Raw genomic sequence first — 22596 nt, 5'->3', positions numbered from 1 at the left:
ATACAAAAAGATCCCCATCCTCACTTGTGATTCCAATTTTTACTATAATGAGGTTCTACTTTTTCTCTAGATTTTTATTATCAAAACAAACATTGTTATTATCAAACATTTTGCCTTTTGCCAACATGGTGGCTTAGGAAATATCATTCATTGTTTTGGGTGTGCAACCTTTTTGGAGAGCTATTAATATTAGCTATCAAAATTTAAAGTGCATATACTATTTGACCCAGCAACTTCACTTCTAGGAATTTATCATGTAGATACACTTAAATATGTGCAAACAGGTGAATACAAGGATAATCACTGCAGCAAAGAATAACAATAAACTAGAAATGATCTGGTATCCAGTGATGGGAAGGTGGTTAAATAAATTATGGTACATCAATAAAATACTATGCAACCAATAAAAGGGAGAAAAATCTGCATGTACTGAAAAGGGGTGTCCCAAGACATATTAGGCAAAAACAGCAAGGCCCAGAAGAGAGTTTATGACTATTAAAAGTGGCATGTATATGTGTGTGTTTAATGTGGTATACAAAATGTTTATAAATGCATAGAATGTCTTTGGAAAAATACCAGAGAGTAACTGGGGCACTGGAAGTTAAGAATGAGGAAACTCACTTTTTATACCGTTTTGGACTGTTTTGTCTCTTGGCCCCGTGCTTGCATGTTTTAAGCAAATTACATAATGGACATGACACTCAGCCAAGACACCCATACTTCATACAAACGAAGTCGAATGAATGGTGGTTGCCAGGCGCTGGGGTAATGGGTAAAGAGTTGTTTAATGGGTATAAAGTTTGTTTTGCAAGTTGAAAAAGTTCTAGATTGGTTGCACAACAGTGCAAATACATTAGCACTACTGAACGGTACACGAAAATGTACAGGTTGGCAAATTGTTATAGTTTACATTTAGAAATCCTTTTAAAGTGAACAAAACCTACAAGATACCAAGTTTACTAATTTGAAAATCGCTTTTAAACCCTACTTTTATTATTCCAGAATTAGAGGCACAAGTGTTCAGATGACCTTTCACCTAGATCTTGCATGCCTACATCAAAACACGCAGCTATTGCTAAACCCAAGATGGGGCCTGCCCTAAGGGTCGCGGGGTAACGCATTCCGGTTCCTTTTACGTCTGCCACCCTGAAGTATACAACTTTGGTTACTTTTGCTGCGTTACCGCAGATTCTAGGGACACTGCCTCCAGCGCGGCAGACTAGCGTTCCAGAGCGCGCGCAGCAGCTTCAGTAACCCTCCCCTCTGCGCCCCCTCCAATCCACTCCGGCCCCACCTAGCCGCACAGTCCGCGCGGCCCCCTCTTTCCCCGCCACACCCCTATCCCCTTACCCGGTGTTGGGTAACATGACTTTCGTATATCAGAATCGATGGTGACAGCGACGACAGCGAGCGGAAAGTGGGAAGTCTTTCTCTCCGCATTTAATCCCGCCCCAGACCCCGCCCGGAGACTTCGCCCCCGAGGCCTGCAAGGAGTGGGCGCTCGAAGCCAGAGGTTGCTGAGTGCGCCTGCGCAGCTGTGGGACTCCGGGAGCTGGGCTAGTATTCACCTCCCCCTTGCCAGGCCCCTGGAAACCCCCTCTCTGCGCAAGCGCCGTGAGAGACACCTCCGTCCCGCCCCTCTCGCGGGCTCTACGATGACAATCGGACTCCCACCCGCGTCTAGCTTATTGGGCGCGTCAGCTGCTACATACGCCTTTTCCGGGCTGGTGAAGGCTTCCTCCTGGCAGCGCTGTGTTCCTTTGCCAGCGGGGAACCTGGAGGGCTGGGGTGCGGCTTCTCAGCCGACTCGGACCTGGGAATGCTTGGCGCTCGGTCGTCTCTCCCTCCACGTCCAAATGGGGGCGCCTGTCGGGCTGCGTGCGCTCCCTCGGAGGCTCCCCTTAAGGAAAGCTTTTCCTCGCGTATGCACTTTCTGCCAGAAACCGGCCAGCGTCGCTTTTAGATTCTCACGCGGAATCTGGAGGAAAGCCAGCCGATCTCGGGGGTCTGTAGATAACACGGGTAAAGGCAGTTTCTGGATCAGAGCTCTTTGCAACAGTTGTGCAAAAAAAATTTCATAATTAACTCTGGTTTTTCCACTCTTAGCCAATATCTCGGCGAGGTAACTCCCATTCTCAGTGCTGGAATAAGGTGAATTTTTCAGTATCCAGTATTGCTTTTGGTATTATACCTTGGACATAACTCAGCTACTCTAATGAAGACTGGCATGTTTTTAGGGAGACGTGAAGAAATTGCTTTGTATTGTGAAGGGGTAAAATAAGATGATGAGGAGGTTCATTATGAGGACTTGTTTAAAAAAACTAGCCTGGAGATGCAGTATGTATTCTCCCTTTTATTACAAGCCCTAAACAGCTCTACTTACTCATTTTTATCACTTGCCAGTCTCTTATAGGGATTTGAATTTGTGATCTATGATGTGCTTAGAGCCTCCGGAGGAATTTAGTTATTCAATAAACATTGGCTCCTGGGCTGCCCGGTGGCTCAGGCGGTTAGAGCTTGGTGCCCCTAACTCCGAAGGCTGCCGGTTCAATTCCCACATGGGCCAGTGGGCTCTCAACCACAAGGCTGCAGATTCAACTCCTCCAGTCCCGCAAGGGATGATGGGCTGTGCCCCCTGCAACTAGCAATGGCAATTGGACCTGGAGCTGAGCTGTGCCCTCCACAACTAAGGCTGAAAGGTGAAAGGACAACAACTTGACTTGGGGAAAAAAAAAAAAAAGTCCTGGAAGTACACACTGTTCCCCAATAAAGTCCTGTTCCCCTTCCCCAATAAAAATATTTTAAATAAATAAATATTAGCTCCTACTACGTGCCTGTCACTGGAGATACAGCAGGACAAAAAGGATAAGGTCTCTGGGGTGGTGGGTTAGCTCAGTTGGGAGGAATGAGGAGTAACCAATGTATTCTTTACGCTCTTATTTAATACCAGGGGTGCCAAAAAAAATTTATATAAGTGGACACTTCGGTCGTTTCTCAAGCAGTAGTTCGCTGTAATCAAAACTGTCTGGACGCTGATGGTAACCACTTTGAGTCCCTCCTGTAATTGCAGAAGTCAAATGTGACTTGTATTCATCTTTTGTTATCGGCGTATACTGAGGATTACAATTTTAATAGTTTTCCCTTCTTAAAATGTGTATGCCTTTTTTGGCACTCTATATTATTTTTTAAAGAGTGTTTAAAGGGACTGTTAGATGAAAAAACTTACTCGCCACTCAAGAAAGTCAAAAGGCAACCTACAGAATGGGAGAAAATATTTGGAAATCATGTATCTGATAAGGCCTAGTATCCAGAATATGGAAAGAACTCAACAACTCAGCATCAAAAGGTGAACAACCAAAGGAAGATACACAAATAGCTAGCAAGCTCACTTAAAGATGCCCAACAGCATTAGTTATTAGAGAAATGCAAATCAAAACCAAAAGGAGATTCTACTTTACATCCAATAGGATGGTTATAATAGAAAAGATGGAAAATAAATGTTGGCAAGAATGTGGAGCAATTGGAACTGTCATGCATTGCTGGTGGGAATGTAAAATGGCACAGCCACTTTGGTAAATAGTTTTGCAGTTCCTCAAAAAGTTAAACATCATTACCAGCTACTGTGTATCCACATACAATTACATTCTTATATATATACCATATTTCCCCGAAAATCAGACTGGGTTTTATATTAATTTTTGCTCCAAAAGATGCATTAGGACATATTTTCAGAGGATGTCTTATTTTTTCATGTACAACAATCTACATTTATTCAAATACAGTCATGTCAGCTTCTTTTGGAACATCGTCATAACGTACTAAATGCGTCTGTCTAGCTGACAGTCTTAACTGGGGCTTATTTTCGGGGAAACATGGTACCCAACAGAAATGAAAATATGTTCAGAATAACCACCAGATGTCACTGTTATTTTAGAATTCAAAATATAATACCGCAAAATGTTAATTTATTAACAATATTGTGATATATTATAATCTGACTTGAATTAAGGCAAAAATAGTATGAGGTTCTCTATAAGACTCCCATAAAGGGGAAATAAGAGGAGGTAAAATTTTAAATTCCTTAAATAAAACTTTGTATCATTAAAATAAGATGTGATATTCTAATTCATTTTATTTTAGATTATCATAAAATAGTCAAACTTGTCTTCACTTGTTTTGTGACTACTAAAATCTATTAAGTTTAATTCTCCAATATTAACAAGTAACTTTCAAAAGTAATTAAAAGTAATTAGGAGTAATAGGAGATTACTATTACTAAAAAATAGCTTGAAAATGCCAACTTAAATTGAAATATCAAAAGATGACACTGAAAACAACTTTAATATTAAATTATCAAATAAGGATTCTTCTACCCCTGATCTTGTATAAGAATATATTTTTTAAATATAATGCAGTAACATTCATGTTTGTTGACCACAACCCACATGGAAATACATTTTTATCCAGACCCAGTACACCCAGTTTTCTGTTCTATTTTACTTGAATCCATTATATCCTACCCAATTTTTTTAAGCTGATCATAACCAACTAAATTATTCTTATTACTCACTAATGGATCATAACCTACCATTTGGAAAACATTGCTTTTGTGTGATGTAATTTGCCATTGTGATTTTTCAACTTGCCTTTTAAGATATTCTAGATTTCTCTAGTTAAATATAAAATTACTAATTAATAGTCAGAAGTCAACAGTACAACGTGACTAAGAGCCGATGGATACTTTCAATGGCTTTGGAAGAGTTGAGAATCTTTCCATTTCCTTCATCCACAAGACAGCCCACCCTACTTTTGGTTAAATGGGGAAACCTTGGGGATTTGAGGGTGTGGCAGTCGTTTCTGATAATGTGCCAAATCTTCCCCATAGGACCCTTACCTTTGCCTTTTGTTGTTCAATGAATTATTTCCAGGCATTACTTAATTAGTAACTAATTGTTAAATACTAACCTCGTATTTTAATGTGTGTATCTTTCTGATAACAGGATTCCAACAATCTAGAGAAAGTGAAAGTTTCTAATACTTCCCTTCAGAGATAATCATTAACAGTTTAGCATGTATCCTTTAAGACTTTGAAATTTTTATATAGATTTTGATCATTTTTAAAGCATAGAGGAGACATATGCTATATTGTTTTGGAAATTTTTCAATTTAATTTAATGTATCATGGACATCTTCCCAAGTTTACACTTAAAGTTTAACGCTTTAAAAATAGGTTCATAGTTTTCTTTTATATGAATGTACTCCATATTAATTTTACCATTGTCATTTTTGATGGACATTGTTTTAAAATTATCTCTATGATAAACAAGATTGCAATAAAAGTCTTTGTGTGTACATCACTGTTCACTAATCGTATTATATTTCCCTAGAGTACATTCCTAGAAGAGAGATGGTTTGTTTAATGGATATACACATTTAATACCCTTTAGCAAGGCTGTACTAATAATTTACACCAGGATTTACCAATCTTGCCACTATTGACCTTTCAGGTTGGATAATCCTTTGTTGTAGGAGTCCATCATGTGTATTTTACGTTTACCAGCATTCCTGGCCTGTTTCCACTACATGCTATAGCGCCCCTCCCAATAGCATTAAGTAAGTACATTCACATAGTGTGCAACCAACAACACCATCCATCTCCAGTCTTTCCAGTTTTGACAACCAAAAATGTCTCTGGAAATTACTAAATGTCCCCTGGAAGACAAAATTGCTTGGTTGTTTTATACCATCACATAGGTGAATGAGAAATCCAAAATGTCAACGCATTAAAAAAAAAAAAAAAAGGCTGAGTTTCTCTAATAGGTTAAAGAAGACTCAAAAGACATTACAACTGAATGCAACACATGCTCCTGGACTGGATCCTGTACAGAAAAAAAAAAATGGTATAAAGAATACTATTAGTACAATTGATAAATTAGAATATGTACTACATATAAAAGTATCATGTCAATGATGAATTTCCTGAATTTGATAACTGTACTATGGTGGCGTAAAAGATTGTCTGGGTTCTTGATATGAAGTATTACGGGGATAAAAGGAAATGAACATGCACCTAACTCCCAAATGTGTGGGGGAGGGTGAGGAGAGGGAGAGGATGCTAAAACCAAAGAAATGTGGGGGAAATGTTAAAAATTAGTTATTTGGTGTAAAGATATATGAGTTCTTTTATTACTACAACTTCTCTGTAAACTTGAAATGAATTCAAACGAAAAAGTTTTGTTTTATGTGAATACTATTGATTTTCTGCTCATGCTTTTCAACTCGTGGTTCCTTGCTAATTTTGTTCATCAGTGCTTCAGAAAAGGCAACTATAACTGCAGCTCAGAATAAAATCCTGATTAGTGTAGGTCAGTGGTTCTCAAGCTTTAGTGTGCATCAGAATCACCTGAAGAGCTTCGGAAAACACCGATTAGTGGGCCTGACCTCCAGAGTTTCTGATTCACTAGGTCTTTGACAACAGAATTGAAGAAGGTGTATTCCCAACCAGTTTCCAAGTATGGCGAATGCTGTGCTCGGGGCACCAGAAGGCACAGACCAGTAGTTCCCAGGTTTGTTTGCACATTGGGGACCTTTAAAAAATTATGATGTCTGGGTCTTATTCCCAGGAATTCTACTTAAGTTGGTATGGGGTTACAGACAGGAAGTAGTATTTTTAAGACTCCCAGGTAAGTTCTCATATGCAGCCAAGATTGAAGATCACGGATCTTGGTCAATGTAATCCTATTCCCCTTGTCAATGCTTTATTCAGAAATGGGCATGTTATCCTGTTCTGACAAATGTGAGGTCTACTGGGCAAAGTTGTCTTACTTGAAGAAAGAGGCCACAGGATAGCCTCTTCTAGATGTTATTTTCAGGTATGATGCTTGGAACAGCTGCATCTATCTTGCAACCATAAGGGGAACTACCTTTCCCCTTTCCTGTAGCTACTACAAAGGTAAACTTTCTTCTATAATATACATGAAGGAAATGTTGGGGTAGTTGTCTCAGAACCCTCCAGTTAGCTTTCTAATACTCTCACTGCTCTAAGGCACACTGGGTTTTCCTCACTGTGCGGCTGGCCATCTCAGAATTCCAGGAAACAGTTCCCTGATTAGAAAACTGATCCCTTGCATGAGGGCAAGTAGTGGAGTGGGTGTGTGGGTCATGCCATATTTCACTTTTTTGCTCTGATAGTTTATTTACTACACCATCCCCACACAACTCTTTGCCAAAGAGTTGAGGCTTACATGAGGGAATTACCATACATATAAAAAATTAACTATATGATAACTGCTATGTCAGAGACTATTTGCCTATCGATTACACATTCTCCACTTCTCACCAACAGTATCTATTAGAGGTGGCACTACGCCCAGTAAAAACACGGCATCTCTCACAGCCCTTACAACTAGGGGTGGTCATGCAACCAAATTATAGCTCATGAGACATAAAGTGGAAGATGTTGGACTTCTGGGAAAGCTCATTAAAGAGCTTCTAGCCATTTGTGACCTTCAGAATGAAAGCCATATGCTCACATAATGGAAAAAAGAAGACTGGATCTTTGATGAACATGCAGTGTCATAACAGCCCTGAAACCACTACTTCTAGAATTCTTCTGCGTGAGAAATTTTTATCTAAGGCACTGTTATTTTTAGTTTCCTGTTATATGCTTCTGGACCCAACTCTTAATGATACTCTGTCTCTCAACCAAAAGCATCTAAACCATTACAGGGTGTTTCCTCTTGAACACATTCAAATCCCTAGCTTTGCTCTTGTCTTCATATCTGCTTTTCTCCCTGAGAGCATTAATGTTGTTCAAATTTCCTTCTTTAAAATTGCCTTTAATATCTCTGCCCCCTTTCAGGAGATCCCATGCCTCCCTCACAGGGGTTGGTCTTATACCAGGGTCCATGCTCCTTTCCCAAGCCGAACATTTTACCAAGTCTAAATTATTCATTCTATTTAGAATATGACGTTAGCAAGAGAGTCCAGCGTGGGTGTGGTTCCAAGTCCAGTTCCCTTGGAAATATTTCAATCTAATCCTTCCTGGTGTCCTTACTTAACAGTAAATAACTATTCTGTCGCATACATCCACGTCTCCCAAAGTCAGGCATTAATTCTGAGATACAGTACTCCACTTTGAGTACATGTACTCTCTTCATGCTGAGAAAGAGAAATATTTGACCCTTCTATAATCAACATAGCTTTACCTCCACTCACTGCAAAGATAGCATTTTATTTTGCAAGGCAATGTCAGTTCTTTTTTTATCTTCTAGCTTTCAAAGTGTTCCTACCAGACACTTTAAAAAATGAAGAACATTCAAAGTTAGTTTAAGAATCAGGTCTATGATTGGGTCATCTGTCTCTAATGGCCACTACTTTGCTACACAAAGGTCAAGCTTTGGAATTACCCCCATGTCTTCACTCTGTGCCAAATTAAATTCTTGAAGGTGTCCTCCTCCTCCTCCCCTCCACTAAATGAAATTCTTGATTAAAGTCTCATACTCCCACTGCTCCAGTTGAAGAGAGACTCTATGAAGACGTAGTATCCTCTGATACAATAATCTTCCACCTCCATGGATGGGGGTAGGGTTAAGGAGACTTGCTCTTCCAGATACATAAATAACACATTCTCATAAAGAAACCTTCCAGATTGTTCTTTTGTTTTTCTGCAACTGACCTTTTGCTTGTTTGCCTGTTCAAGGTTGAACATTTGCCTGGTGCCATGTGAGCTCATCTGCAGTTATGCATTTTTTAGAACCATACTGGGGAGGGATAACAACAGCTCTATCCAGTTTCTGGTATCCCAGGAACCTTTCCACTGACCTTGTAGACTATGATCTGCTTTTTGCACAAAGCTATTATTTCAACTAAGAGCAAATAAGGAAAAAGAAAATAAATATACTCTAAGCAATCTATTGGGTTCCTTGTTAAACAGTTATGTCATAAAATTTAGAGGGAAGGTTTGAATTAGTGGCCAGAGTGCAGGCCTTGTTCTAGCTGTAAAATAAAATGTGTATTTCCTATCAGTGATATGTTCTCATATACGTAAGGGAATATTTTGTCCCACATAAGAATATTTACAATATTATAGGCATCCATAATATGTATCAACTTAATATGTCTGTAGACAAATAGAATACCAAGGCAGGATAAGCAAATCAACTCTTAGTAGAGTAGGTTAACCTCCATTTGAGGAAGAAGATTTATAGGTAACAGGTTAATTGGAAAAGAGAAAAAAAGGGGAGTTGTCCTTTTTCCTCTGCTACCCTACTCACAGCTATTCCTCCACCTCCCCTTCTTTAAAAAGATTGGGGTGAATCACATGTTAGTTAACTGGTCAAGGATAGATAAGTTAAGAGAGAACCATGTTAAGGGCTGGTGAAAGGACAGTCTCCACGGCTGCTTGAAAAGATTGCAAATTTTTAATGAAAGTCGTTAATTGTTATATAACTTCCAGGGAAGATGGAAGTTGAGAAAAACAAACAAAATGAACCAAAACTGGACAAAGAATTTTTCAAATTTAATGAAACCAAGGATCTGACATAACCCCACCACAGATTATGAAGAATGCCTTCCAATTTGTACCCAAATTAAGGAAAGCGGTGAGATTTGACAAGCATTTCCTTAGTGCCATTTTCAGAAAGTAAAGGAGATGATCCTAAACCTCCAGCAGTAATATGAAATTTGAAGAAATAAGGACCTGAGTGAACCATGGGAAAATTAAGACCACCTTTGGGGTTCATTCCCAGATGGTAAAGAAGGTAGGACTGAGGAAGAGACAATGTGACACGCATTTGATTTTCCAGGATTCAGTTTCCTGACCTATAACTGAAAGTTGAAAGTAAGGGGCAGCTAAAGAGTTAATGGTGACCTATAAGATAGATCTGCCTCTACTGACCAAAGTAAACTGAGCAAAGTAAATAAACACTAACTATAAGATAAAAATCATATGACAGGGCAGATCAAACTGAAAAAAAAAAAAAAAAAAAAAGACAAAAAATCCCCACTTAATTCCGGCAGAAATGAGCTTCAATCTTTTCCATCATAATTTTAAATATTGTAGGAGAGTAAGGCTGTAGCTACAGAGTTTTCTGGAGAAAGGACAGTGACTCAATAGTTCTTTCTTTATCGACTAAAGTTTTAACTTAGAAAAGTAACAGAATATTTAAGGACTCAGGAAACAGATAACCCATGATCCCTTCTAAAAAGAAATCTTGGGTCGGCCTGGTGACTCAGGCGGTTAGAGCTCCGTGCTCCTAACTCCGAAGGCCGCCAGTTCGATTCCCACATGGGCCAGTGGGCTCTCAACCACAAGGTTGCCAGTTCAATTCCTCAAGTCCCGCAAGGGATGGTGGGCTGTGCCCCCTGCAACTAGAAAACAGCAACTGGACCTGGAGCTGAGCTGCACCCTCCACAACTAAGACTGAAAGGACAACAACTTGAAGCCTGAATGGCACCCTCCACGACTAAAATTGAAAGGACAACTTGACTTGGAAAAAAAGTTCTGGAAGTACACACTGTTCCCCAATAAAGCCCTGTTCCCCCTTCCCCAATAAAATAAAATAAAATAAAAAATCTTGAAGATGTAATTCTGCTCACTGAAACATGAATTTTAAAAAAAGATACACCATCAATGAGCATTAATCCACTTAAACATAGTTATGTCTTAATAAATATGAATATTTATAAAATTTAATGTGGTGGCTATAATTCTTGATATATAATAAAATTTAATGTGAAAATAACACTGATAAAATGGACTATAACGATAGGGGACAGTCATGAGACAGTGTGAGGGCTAATTTTTCAGAGTGGAATTACTATACACATTTTTGCTTCTGAAGTCAATGATTTGAGGATATTATTTAAAATGTAAAGATAATTATTAGTGGAACTAAAACTAGATATTCTAATTTACCAGAAGAAGCTGCCATAATTTTGACACTAAACTGTACAAAGAGACCTCAAAAACCTCTAAAGCAGTCCCATTTATTAAGAGATATTAAAATAATAAAAATATTAGCAAAACAAAGGTACCAAGGTATTTTTTAAAATATAAGTAGGGTTTAACTGCAAATGTAAGAGGGGCTGACATGAGGAAATCTAGGGCAACAATTCACTATACATATGTATTAAAATAAGAAAAACTATATGATAATCTCAAGATTATATTCCAGTTATCAAGATAACCTTGATAACCAAATGCCAAAATCCAACATCTACTTGATGCATTAAATTGACTATCTGCCTGATGGAATTCTTAGAATGTTAAAATTCTTAGGTGTTAAGAAACAAAATTCAACTCAGTAAATTTTTAAGATCTAATTGGTTTTATTGAATGATTCATGAATCAGGCAGCAATCCATCCAGCAAAGAGAAAGGAGCTCCCCCAAGCTGTAGAAAAAGGAAAGTTTTTAAAGGCAGACAGTGTTACCAGACTGAACCGGATCCAAGTACTCAGTAGTTGCCAGCCAACTGACAACGCGGAGATGATTTTATGAGAAGGAACTTTATTGCTTGCTGGCTCTCAAGAAACATACTGGGTTCGCTCCCAGAGCCGTGCATCCCTGAGCAAAGAAATTGGATTTGTCTTTATTCAGGGAAATCATGCATAAATATCAAGGTGGGCTTTGTCATCACATGTATAGGTGGGGACACCCCTGCACCTGTGCAGTTAGCAAACATGCCTATACATACATCGCATGTTCAAAAACTGTGGAAAATCTCCACCCCTGGGAGATTTTAGTATTTAATGAGGGTATAATGAGAAAAGTTCATGAGGAGTTCAGTAGGGAGTTCTCCAGGCTGCTTCAGCCCGCCCTGGGCAGTATGAGCCAGATTAGCCCCCTCTTTCTGCAAATCGTCCCCTGCATCTCCCAGAAAAGACTAGTCTGGTGATTGTCAAGGTTAGGGATAGCATAAAACGGAATGTAAGAAAGTTTAAGTCTCAGTCGTTCTGTTGAATTCATGTAGCAAATCGCAGGATGTAGCTTGCATACCTTGCAACAACTTGTAACAATTAGGGTAAGTTAAGTGGGTTTCCAAGTTAACCTAGACAACAGTTATGAATTCTAAATAAGTTAGTCTATGCTAGCCTACCTGCAAATTTATATATGTGTGTACACACACACACAAGATTACAAAAGGGGACAGAAAAGGAAGTTATTAGCAAAGAATATTGTTTCAGGCAAGGTCCTCTCCTAAGGGGAACAATAGGTGCCTCATTACTGCTGACCAGGTAATTCCAGGTTGACTGGTTAAAGGTTACATTCTTGGGAGTGGTTGAAACTACAATAGATTAAGTATTAAGTCTTGGTTTGCAGATGTAGGGCTTAGCACAAGTGACTCCATTTTGAGCCTGCTGTGTGTTTTTATCACTGGAAATAGAAGAAAAGTTTCCTCTTGGTGCTATGCCTTTTATACCAGTACTTGGTAATCTTCCTTTTTATCAAAATAACAGACAGGTGTCTGGCCCAGAGCCTTCAGTAGGTAATAGAATAGCTAGAATTCAATAATATTTTCTGTTTACATTGTATTTACCGACAGCTCTTTTCAGCAAATGATACAGGTTTTCCATTTATGATAGTGATATAAAATTTCCTTTTAAAACAGAACTATTGAAGAAACATTTAAAGAAAAAATGTTAAGGAAACAAGAGTAAAGATGATACATGGATTGAGCTGTAACTATGGAGCTGGTATTGGAACGACTCAAGTTTGCAAAACTGTTCCAGGCAGCTATTTCTTAAATGGGCCTGTGAATACACATGGAGATCCTGTTCTATTTTCTGCAAGAATGTTTCAATTTTTCAATTTGTGTTTATGTTTTATAATTATGTTCTAGAAAATGTGAATAACTATCTTATAACAAAGTGCTGCGATGTAAATTTAATGCCTACATTTGTATTTACATTTGCTTCCTCACTCATTAGTGCCACGTTAATTGCTTTGGGCTAATGAGAAAAGAATAGAGGGCTTGATAGGTAACTGAGGCATTTGATTCAGATAGAGGGCAAATATTATGACATTCTAAGAAATGAAGGTATAAAGTTATTGATACAATTGAGTCATGGTCATACAGACCACTGTAGTGAAGTTATACCCCTACAGATACTCAGCTAATATACAAAGGTTTGGCCCTACTAATTGTTTAAGGACATGTATTTTGAATGGTTGGTGCCCATTTACTACCAGTTAATAAAAATTTTGACTATCACCTATATCATTGGCCAAAGAACCTTTGCTGTAGGAGTCAGTACTATATTCATGTTGTGCGCAAGAATTATTTTTTAGCTAGACAATTTTGTCTTTTGAAATTAATAACTGCTAACTTGGATTTCTATTGGTTTTGTAATTTTTACATTTAACTTTTAAATCTATTTTAGTTTGCTATTTATAAGAATCTAGTCTTATGTTTCTAAATATTTAACTGTCATTAAAAGAAAACTATGTAAGTCAATGCTGAAGAGTATCTTCTTTAAAAGCAGTCCAGAGATGTAGGTTACATGGGTGTATCCAAAACAAAAAACAAACAAACAAACAAAAACTGTAAAGTTAACATCTTTGCATTTCAACATATGTAAATTTTACCTAAAATAAGGTTGAAAAGGTAGTGGAGTGGTGGAGAGTGAGTAAAGTTATAGATGAAATAAGAATGTCAGAATATTGATGTAGAGAGCCCTAGAGTAAGACTATCAGAAAACAGGAAGAAAACATCATGAGAAAAAGGAAAAAGGAAGCAAGAATATAAAGAGGGGGCAAAGCAAAAATTCTGGTATTAGTTTTCAAGAAGTAGATGGCCAAAGGGTAAGTCTGAATAAATATATTCTATGGGCTCAAGTGTGAAAAAAAAACCATTTAATGGAAATATATTCTACCTTGAGTTTAGCAAAGAACATATGCTATGGGCTAAGGGGTCCAACTCTGGGTGCAGGGGTTGCAGGAAAATCTTAATCCCTTACATGAACCAGTCTCAAAACTTGGTTCCAATACTATTAGCTGCAGCAGCCTCACCAGGGAATCTGCAAGAAATGCAAATTCTTGGGCCCCATGCACAAATCAGAAACAATCAATTCCTGTTTAACAAGACCTCCAAGTGATTCTGATGCATGTTAAAATTTAACCATTGTTCTTCTCTGACAATTTATTAGTGATGTAAAATTATCGGTGATTGATAGTCAGGATCATTAAACTATTCCACTTCCTCTGCTTAACTCAAAGAGTGCCCTTTATCCAGTTCTTTGATAAAAGTTAGTGAATAGGATTCTCTTTGTGGGAATGGGGGTCTCAGCTTCAACTTAAGCAGGATCAAATGTACTCAAGCCTATCTGAAGAGGTACAACAATCTCTATTTCCAAGAGATGTACTTCTAAGTGGGGATGAGGAAACTCTGGTAAGAACCGACCCTCCCCCCCCAGTAAAGAGTGGGGTACACACATTTAAAAGACAAAAGCTCAGTGCTTAAGGGAAGGGCACTGATGTAGTGATTACTGCTCAGATTGTTCTCCGGCCTAGCACCACAGACGCATGCTGAAATTCTAGAGGAATTTCTGTGAATAAAGATGGAAAGGGCTATTTTATTAAAAACTTTGAGGGCCGGCCCGGTGGCTCAGGCGGTTAGAGCTCCGTGCTCCTAACTCCGAAGGCTGCCGGTTCGATTCCCACATGGCCCAGTGGGCTCTCAACCACAAGGTTGCCAGTTCAATTCCTCGAGTCCCGCAAGGGATGGTGGGCTCTGCCCCCTGCAACTAAGATTGAACACGGCACCTTGAGCTGAGCTGCCTCCCGGATGGCTCAGTTGTTGGTTGGAGCATGGGCTCTCAACCACAAGGTTGCCAGTTCAATTCCTCGACTCCCGCAAGGGATGGTGGGCTCTGCCCCCTGCAACTAAAATTGAACCTTGAGCTGAGCTGCCGCTGAGCTCCCGGAAGGCTCAGTTGGTTGGAGCGTGTCCTCTCAACCACAAGGTTGCTGGTTCGACTCCCGCAAGGGATGGTGGGCTGTGCCCCCCTGCAACTAGCAATGGCAACTGGACCTGGAGCTGAGCTGCGCCCTCCACAACTAAGACTGAAAGAACAACAACTTGAAGCTGAACAGAACCCTCCACAACTAAGATTGAAAGGACAACAATTTGACCATTGTTCCCCAATAAAGTCCTGTTCCCCTTCCCCAATTAAAAAAAAAAAAAAACAAAAAAAAAAACCTTTGAGAGACACTAGGACTTAGGTGATACAGGATGACAAAAAGACGGGAAAGGAATTACTCCTCTCTTCAGAAAATTGACATGGGCTGGCAACTCCTACTGTAGGAGTGACAGGAAGCAGCTCCCTCAGTGCAAACACTGGAGTACTGTAAACCAGGCACTGGACAGGAAAGAGACTCCCACAGAGATGATTACATCAGGGTCACACAGAGGATGAGGAAAATGGACGATTCCCACAGAGATGATTACATCAGGGTCACAAAGAGTATGAGGAAAATGGACACGACTCATGGTGGTGGAGAGGGCAGTGAGTCCGTAGGAGATGCTTTCAAGCCTCCTCAAATAGTTGGGAAGGACTCTGAAGAAAGACTCAAAATTCAACACACTGTCAGAGTCAGCGTGTGTCAGCTATTATAACCTAGGTGGTGACATAGCTTGAAAAAATTGAACGCTAATCCCACATATTTTTCTTAAGCCTTTCAGATTTGTTATTGCTTAACTGTCGAACAAATAACGAGTATAAAGAAACACTATGCAAGGTTTCTTTTATTGTTTTATTTTGAAATACTTATCAATTCACAGGAAGATTAAAAAGTAGTATAAAGAGGTCTTGTGTACTCTTTACCGAGTTTCCCCCAATGGTAACATCTTAATAACTATAACAAAACAGGAAATTGACATTATTACAATCCACAAATCTTACTCAGATTTTGCCAGTTTTATACGCATTTCTGTGTATCTAAAGTTCTACGTAATTTTATCATGTGCAGATTTGTATAACCAACCCCGTAATCAAGACACAGAACTGTTCCATTACCACAAACATTCCCCTCGCTACTGTTATAGTCACACACACCCCCTTCTCGCTCCATCCCCTCCCTCCAAGTTCCTGACGCCCAACAACCACTAATCTGTCCTCCATCTCTGTAATTTTGTCATTTTTGAGAATGTTATATAAATGGAATCATACAGTATGTTACCTTTTGAGTTTAGCTTTTCTCACTCAGTATAATTTCAGATGTTTCTATTTTAGGGAATACAGGTTAATGATTATGGTTTTATATTTGTCATGGGATAAAATGATACCAAAATGTCCATCTTCCAGATTTACCTAATGATTGGTCTTATTTCTGACCTAAATTGGCATTTTTGTATTACTTTTATATTTGAAGAAGTCTTACCTGTAGAAATTAATACAGTAATGTTGGTTAAATATTAACTATCAGTGAATACTGGAATGCCTTAAGGCAAATTTGTCCAAACGTAATAAGAGTTGGTGGTGGTGGGGGGGGTGTCTCTTATCAGATGAAGGTGTTTCAGGGAAATTTCTTAGACAAACTAAAGCAAAAACACAAGGAAAGTAAAATGTTAGAACAATTTATGAACTAAATTATTGTAACTGTCTTACATTTCAAAAGTATAAATTAGCAAATAAAGAATATGTGCTCCTCTTCACCATCAAGAAGCCAATAGTATATAGAACACAAAACTCCCATGACAAGCCAGGTCACATGGGTAATATCTGATCATTCCAGAAATTCAGAAACGTTTGCTGAGATTATATGCCATATGGATTCTGGGAATAGCTAGGATTCTAAAAGTAGTCCTAAAAAACCTAAATTCTATTCTATCTGCTGTTTTTGAATCAGAGGGACTCACAAACCAATAAAGCTCAATCCCTGAGAAGTCTTTTGAATTTATATTTGAAATCTGTTAGTCTCTTGCGGCATGGGGCTAAGAGAAAGACAACTTTTTATTTTTTAAATAAAGTATAAATTGGTATAGCCTTTTGGGAATCATTTTGGCAATATTTGAATAATATTGAAAATGTCTATACTTTTTGTTCTGCAATTCTACTTCTAGGAATATTCCTCAGATATAATCATATGTGTGCAAAGATGTCCATACATACATGATGTTCTTTGCAATATTGTTAGTTATTTTAAATAATTAGAAACAATGCAAATTTCTACTACTTTGTAAAACATTAAATTGCGGCACATGAAACTATGAAATATCATGCAGTATTAAAAAGAATTAAGTAGATGAGAAGTACTGACATGAAAAAAGTCTCCAAAATTTGTAAGTGAAAAAGGCAAATAAAAAATTGTGAGCGTTTAGACGGATGCATACAGAATTGTTACACTGATTATCATGGGGAAGGGGTGGTTTGTAAAGAAAAATAATTATAGACTTTTTAATATTTAATAGTTTGAATTTTCCAAAATAAGCATGTCTGATTATATTATTTGTGTAGCTAAAAAAAAAAAAAGGAAAAAAATTAAGGAAATTTCATCAACAGAATGTATTCCCCAAACAACAGCAAAAGTACATCAGCTATTTATCTTGCTGATATTTTTAATATCCATCTGGCAATGTAGGGTGGTAATGTTAACAGCTGTAACTTAATTTTTCATTTAACATACAAAATATTTTTGAACTTTTGGAAAGAAGGATTGAGATTAGATACAGTCGTTTAAAAATGGTACCCTGAATAAGGTACTGGAGCTATCTGAAAATTGTTTGGGGCCAATAAATAAATAATAAACTGAACATAGAATCCATTCAACCATGAAGGTTGGAACCTGATTTTCTTGGATACTCCTGCAGTGTTTGGCAAATAGTAAACATTCAATAAATATGGACTGAATGGTGGACGAATAGACAGTTTTAAACTTTTTAGCAGCACCCACTTATTTAAAAGCAGCATATTAGCAAGGATAGATGATACCTTGCTATGTATTACTTGAGCTTCTTGTTACTTGCTTTTCAAATTCTGAAGCAGAGAGGGAGCAGCCCTTGCTTTCTACTCAGGAGGTTAAAAACTTGGTCAAGGACAAATAACTATTAAAACTGATAAATTAATTTAGTGAAGTAGCGGATACAAAATTAATATTCAGAAATGAGTTGCATTTTTATACACCCATAACGAACTATCAGAAAGGAAATTAAGAAAACAATCCCATTTGCATAAAAAAATTAGGAATAAACTTAACCAAGGAAGTAAAAGACCTGTACTCAGTAAATTATAAGACACTGAAGAAAGAAATTAAAGAAGATACAAATAAATGGAACTACACAGACTATAAAAGGGAAAAAAACTACACAGACTATAAAAGGGAAAAACTCAAAACGGATTAAAGACTTAAATGTAAGACCCAAAACCATAAAACTCCTAGAAGAAAATACAGAAAGTAAACTCTCAGACATTACTCTAAGTAGTATTTTTACTGATATATTCCAGCAAAGGAAACCATCAACAAAATCCTACTGAATGGGAGAAGATATTTGCTAATGATACATCTGATAAGGGGTTAATATCCAAAATTTATAAAAAATTCATATAACTCAACACCAAAGAAACAAACAACCCAATTAAAAAACAGAGGACATGAAGAGACATCTCTCTAAAGAGGACATACTGATTGCATTGCCAATAGACATGAGAAGATGCTCAACGTCACTCATCATCAGAGAAATGCAAATAAAAACCACAATGAGATATCACCTCACTCTTCTCAGAATGGCTATCATCAATAAATCAACAAACAAGTGTTGGCAAGGATGTGGAGAAAAAGGAACCTTCGTGCACTGTTGGTGGGATTGCAAATTGGTGCAGCCACTATGGAAAACAGTATGGAGGTTCCTAAAAAAATTAAAAATAGAATTATCTTATGACCCAGCAATTTCACTCCTGGGTATTTATCCAAAGAAATCCAAAATGCTAATTTGAAAAAATACATGCATCCCTGTTTACTGCAGCGCTATTCACAATAGCCAAGATATGGACACAATCAAAATGCCCATCAATAGACGATTAGATAAAGAAATTGTGGTACATATATGCAATGGAGTATTACTCTGCCATAAAAAAGAATGAAATCTTACCATTTGCAACAACATGGATATTATGTTAAGTGAAATAAGTCAGACTGAGAAAGACAAATACCAGACACATGATGTCATTTATATGTGGAATCTGAAAAACAGAATAAACGAGGAAACAAAACAGAAATAGATTCATAGATACAGAGAAAAAACTGATGGTTGCTAGATGGGAGGGGAGTTGGGAGATGGGGGAGAAGGTGAAGGGATTAGAAAGTACCAATTGGTAGTCACAAAATAGTCATAGGGATGTGAAATACTGTATGGGGAATATAATTAATAATGTTGTAAAGACTACATAGAGTGTAAGATGGGTATTGGACTTAAGGAGGGATCACTATGTAGATTTATATATGCCTAACCATTGCTGTACACCTGAAACTAATATTGAATGTCAAATATATATATGTGTGTGTATATATATATATATACACACAAATATATACATACACACACATATACATATATACACACACATATACACACAAACACACACACACATAGGTATATAGATATATACAGAGGGTACCAAAAAAATGTCTACACATTTTAAGGAAGAAAAACATTGTATTAAAATTTTAATACTCAATATATACCGATAAATTGAATGCAAGTGACATTTGACTTCTCCAGTTACAAGAGGTGCTCAAAGTGGTTACCATCAGCATAACTTTAATAGTTTTTCCCTTTCTGAAAATGTGTATACAGACAATAGTTTAGTGGTTACCAGAGTGTAAGGGGGGTGGGGGGTGGGAGATGAGGGTAAGGGGGATCAAATATATGGTGATGGAAGAACTGACTCTAGGTGGTGAACACACAATGGGATTTATAGATGATGTAATACAGAATTGTACACCTGAAATCTATGTAATTTTACTAACAATTGTCACCCCAATAAACTTAAAAAATAAATTTAAAATAAAAGAAAAACCAAAAAAAAAAAAGTGTATACATTTTTTTGGCACACTCTATGTGTATATGTACCCTCTGTGTGACATGTACTATGTCGAAGAGCTAGTAGAGTTGGGGGGTTACCACTTTGTGAGGGCTGTGAATGCCTAATCATTATGTTGTTTTGTACCCCTGAAAATAATTTTAAAATTTTTTAATAAATAAAAATAAAAAGAATTTGGTCGAGGACAGTGTTTAGTGGCTTACGTTTTGATGATCCGTGAATGGAAAAATCACTCAATTTCAGAACTACACAGACTATAAAAGGGAAAAAACACAAGTGAGTTGCCACTATTATACAATTTTTCTCAACCTAGAGGAAAGGGCTCTCAAGCAGCTGTGAAACTGTGGGTAAATTACCGTATTTGAGTCTAAATTTTTATCTGAAAAACGGGAATCACTCCCTCTTAAGTTTTGTTGTTTGGTGTTGTTTTACATGGAGGAAAGTGTAAACTTACAAAATGCTAGCATTATAGTAGCCTTTCCATATTATGCAATGAATGTTTTATATAAATTCAATCCCAGACTGTCGGGTCGAAAAGCCCCCGGAGACTAAAACTGTATAAAAATTCAAATGTTCTCAAGTTCGGAGCAGTCTCTTCCACCTCATTCATCTTAATCACAAGCATACCTATTGGGCCGGTGCGGGTCCCAGAATAGACTCCAAGCCCGGAGGGACAACGTACGGATCTCGCTGGGGTCCCGAGCCCAGGTTTCCTTCAACTGAAGGGCCCAGGGCTCCGAAGACGACAGCCCGCGTCTCGCCTGCGCGCTTGGGGCTGAGCCACCGACAGCCTCAACCTCCAGGGCAATTCCGCCGTGGTTCTGGGGTCCTCGCGGGACACTCCTACCTACTCTCCGGAATCGGATCCCAACGCTTTTCTCGCCGGTAGAGGGAGGTGTCCAAGAAAGCCGGCCCTGAGCGGAGAAGCCCGAAAGCACGCGGAACCCGCGGAAGGGCGGGCGGGGCGGCAAAGCGGGAAGCACAGGCGCGCGCTCCCGTGAACGCCGGAGGGAGACAGGCGCGGGGGGCGGGCGCGCGCGCGCGCGGGGATAAGGGGCAGGGAGGCGGGGTCTTAAGGCGACCGCTGAAAGAGGGCGCCATGGAGCCGAAACGGAGGCTACCTGTGGGCGGGGCCGAGGGAGGGCGTCGACGCTAAGGGGCGGGATGAGGCGAGGCGGGGACGCGCTTGCGGAGTGGGAAGGCGGGGGCGCGGCGGTGGCGGGATCGTCCCTGGTCTCCGCCCCTGTTTCCCACTCTCCTTCCACCTCCGACCCGCTGGGGCTCCGGAGAGGCACTGCTTGCCCGTACCCCGGAGCCGCCCTGCTGTCGCCGCCTCCTTCCTCTGCTCGCGGTGAGCCGGTCAGTCCCCGTACTGTGTGCTCCTCCGTCTGGGCCATGGATGGGTAAGTCCTCGGCGGCGCGGCGGCCACGGGGTGCTGCTTGCCCCACTTCCTTTCGGCTCTTGTCCGGACGTGCGGAGGCCAGGGAGCGGGGAGCGGCACCGGCGGCCCGAGGAGCGGCCAGGGCCGAGCCCGACGGCGGGGCTTCCGGGCACCTCCTAGGGGAGCCCGAATCACGGAGGGGCGGTCGGCCGCAGCCTCGCCTTCCCCCACGAGGCGCCCCCGTAATATGCGCCCCTTCACACCCTCACACTGGGAGTGGAGGAAAGCCCCGTGCAGCCGCGGGGTGCCGGGGCCGCCGTCCGCACCGAGAGTCCGGGGAGCCCTGCCCGGCTTCCCGACACTTCCTCTCAGAAAATGGTGCGCGGCCCTGGGGGAGGCGGAGGCGGCGCTCTGGGCGGGCGTCCTCGCGCTTAGGGAGTTGCTGTTTACCGGCGAGGTGGGGCGAGCGCTGGAGCTTCCCCTGGCGGGGAGGCGAGTGGCCGCCGAGTGGTGGACAGTGAGTGCTCGCGTCCGTACACGTCTGGGCGGCGACCTGGCCCCGAAGCCAGGGCCCCACGCGGGGTCTTGACATGCATGAGAACCAGCCGAGGTCTCCACACTTGTGTTCTGAGCTGTGTTAACGATTTCTGTCCACCGTGCGTCTGGACTTAGTGACCATGGACGTTCACCCCGTCCCCCCCCCCAAAGAAACTTCTTGAATTCCCTGCCATGTATGAAAAATATTGTGTAAGCGCAATTTTCGGAGAGCCTTCAAAAGCTCTAAAAGTTAATGAGGCCCGTGATCAAAAAGATTTAATATCACCGATATAAATATTTCTCTTGGGACCCAGCGATATGGCGTGGAACTTGACAGATATTTTGATGATTAAGGAAACGAGTAGGATGTTAGTGAATTAATTGAAGGTTGTAGTTAGTATATATACATCAGGAGTTTTCACAAAACTCCAGCTCTGTTAGAACCTGCAAATCCACTTGTCTATTCCCATTTCATTGGGCATTCGAGGTTTTGTTTGGCCTTTTATTTGCTTTTGATGACAAGATTTCTGTAAACCTCTTGGTTGTAGAATATGTAGAACTTGCTTGAACAGTAAAAGCTGGGTACATGTTGTCATAGTTGATGATTGTCATGCTGTGTAAAGATGATGAAATCTT

At 39.7% G+C, this 22596-nt stretch overlaps 3 protein-coding genes across 8 annotated transcripts in view; 1 reads left to right on the top strand and 2 right to left on the bottom strand.

Annotated features, from left to right (window-relative positions):
* HSDL2 (hydroxysteroid dehydrogenase like 2) overlaps positions 1-1508 on the bottom strand; it is a 52119-nt gene extending 50611 nt beyond the window's left edge. Inside the window, exon 1 of the mRNA XM_019749544.2 lies at positions 1351-1508. Coding sequence (XP_019605103.2) covers positions 1351-1367 — 17 coding nt within the window. The 5' untranslated portion in view covers positions 1368-1508. The remainder of the gene's footprint in view (positions 1-1350) is intronic.
* Positions 1509-1638: 130 nt separating this feature from the next.
* LOC141571268 (uncharacterized) lies at positions 1639-21438 on the bottom strand. Its single transcript, XM_074331532.1, has 2 exons — positions 20669-21438; positions 1639-2007 (listed from the first exon to the last, which is right to left on the bottom strand). The coding sequence occupies exons 1-2, from the start codon at positions 21436-21438 to the stop codon at positions 1968-1970; spliced, it is 810 nt and encodes a 269-aa protein (XP_074187633.1). The 3' UTR covers positions 1639-1967.
* PTBP3 (polypyrimidine tract binding protein 3) overlaps positions 21304-22596 on the top strand; it is a 99680-nt gene continuing 98387 nt past the window's right edge. For 4 of the 6 annotated variants that reach the window (XM_074330839.1, XM_019749549.2, XM_074330840.1 and 1 more), the window contains exon 1: positions 21304-21444. Coding sequence is in view for 2 of the 6 variants with exons in the window: in XM_019749547.2 (XP_019605106.2) it covers positions 21437-21444 (8 nt within the window). In the remaining 4 variants the exon portion in view is untranslated. The remainder of the gene's footprint in view (positions 21445-22596) is intronic. The other 2 variants (XM_019749547.2, XM_019749546.2) reach the window with 1 other exon arrangement.

The sequence above is a fragment of the Rhinolophus sinicus genome, linkage group LG04, assembly GCF_036562045.2.
Source record: "Rhinolophus sinicus isolate RSC01 linkage group LG04, ASM3656204v1, whole genome shotgun sequence".
NCBI classification, from domain to species: Eukaryota; Metazoa; Chordata; class Mammalia; order Chiroptera; family Rhinolophidae; genus Rhinolophus; species Rhinolophus sinicus.
The sequence above is the reverse complement of the archived record's forward strand: the minus strand, read 5'-3'. Positions and strand labels throughout refer to the sequence as shown.

Excerpts from the sequence above, each read along its gene's own strand:
- LOC141571268 (XM_074331532.1), bottom strand. The coding sequence starts at position 21,438 with ATGGCCCAGACGGAGGAGCACACAGTACGGGGACTGACCGGCTCACCG. Across the intron at positions 2,008-20,668 it reads GACCCGCACCGGCCCAATAG|ACCCCCGAGATCGGCTGGCT; the intron begins GTATGCTTGTGA and ends TGTTATCTACAG.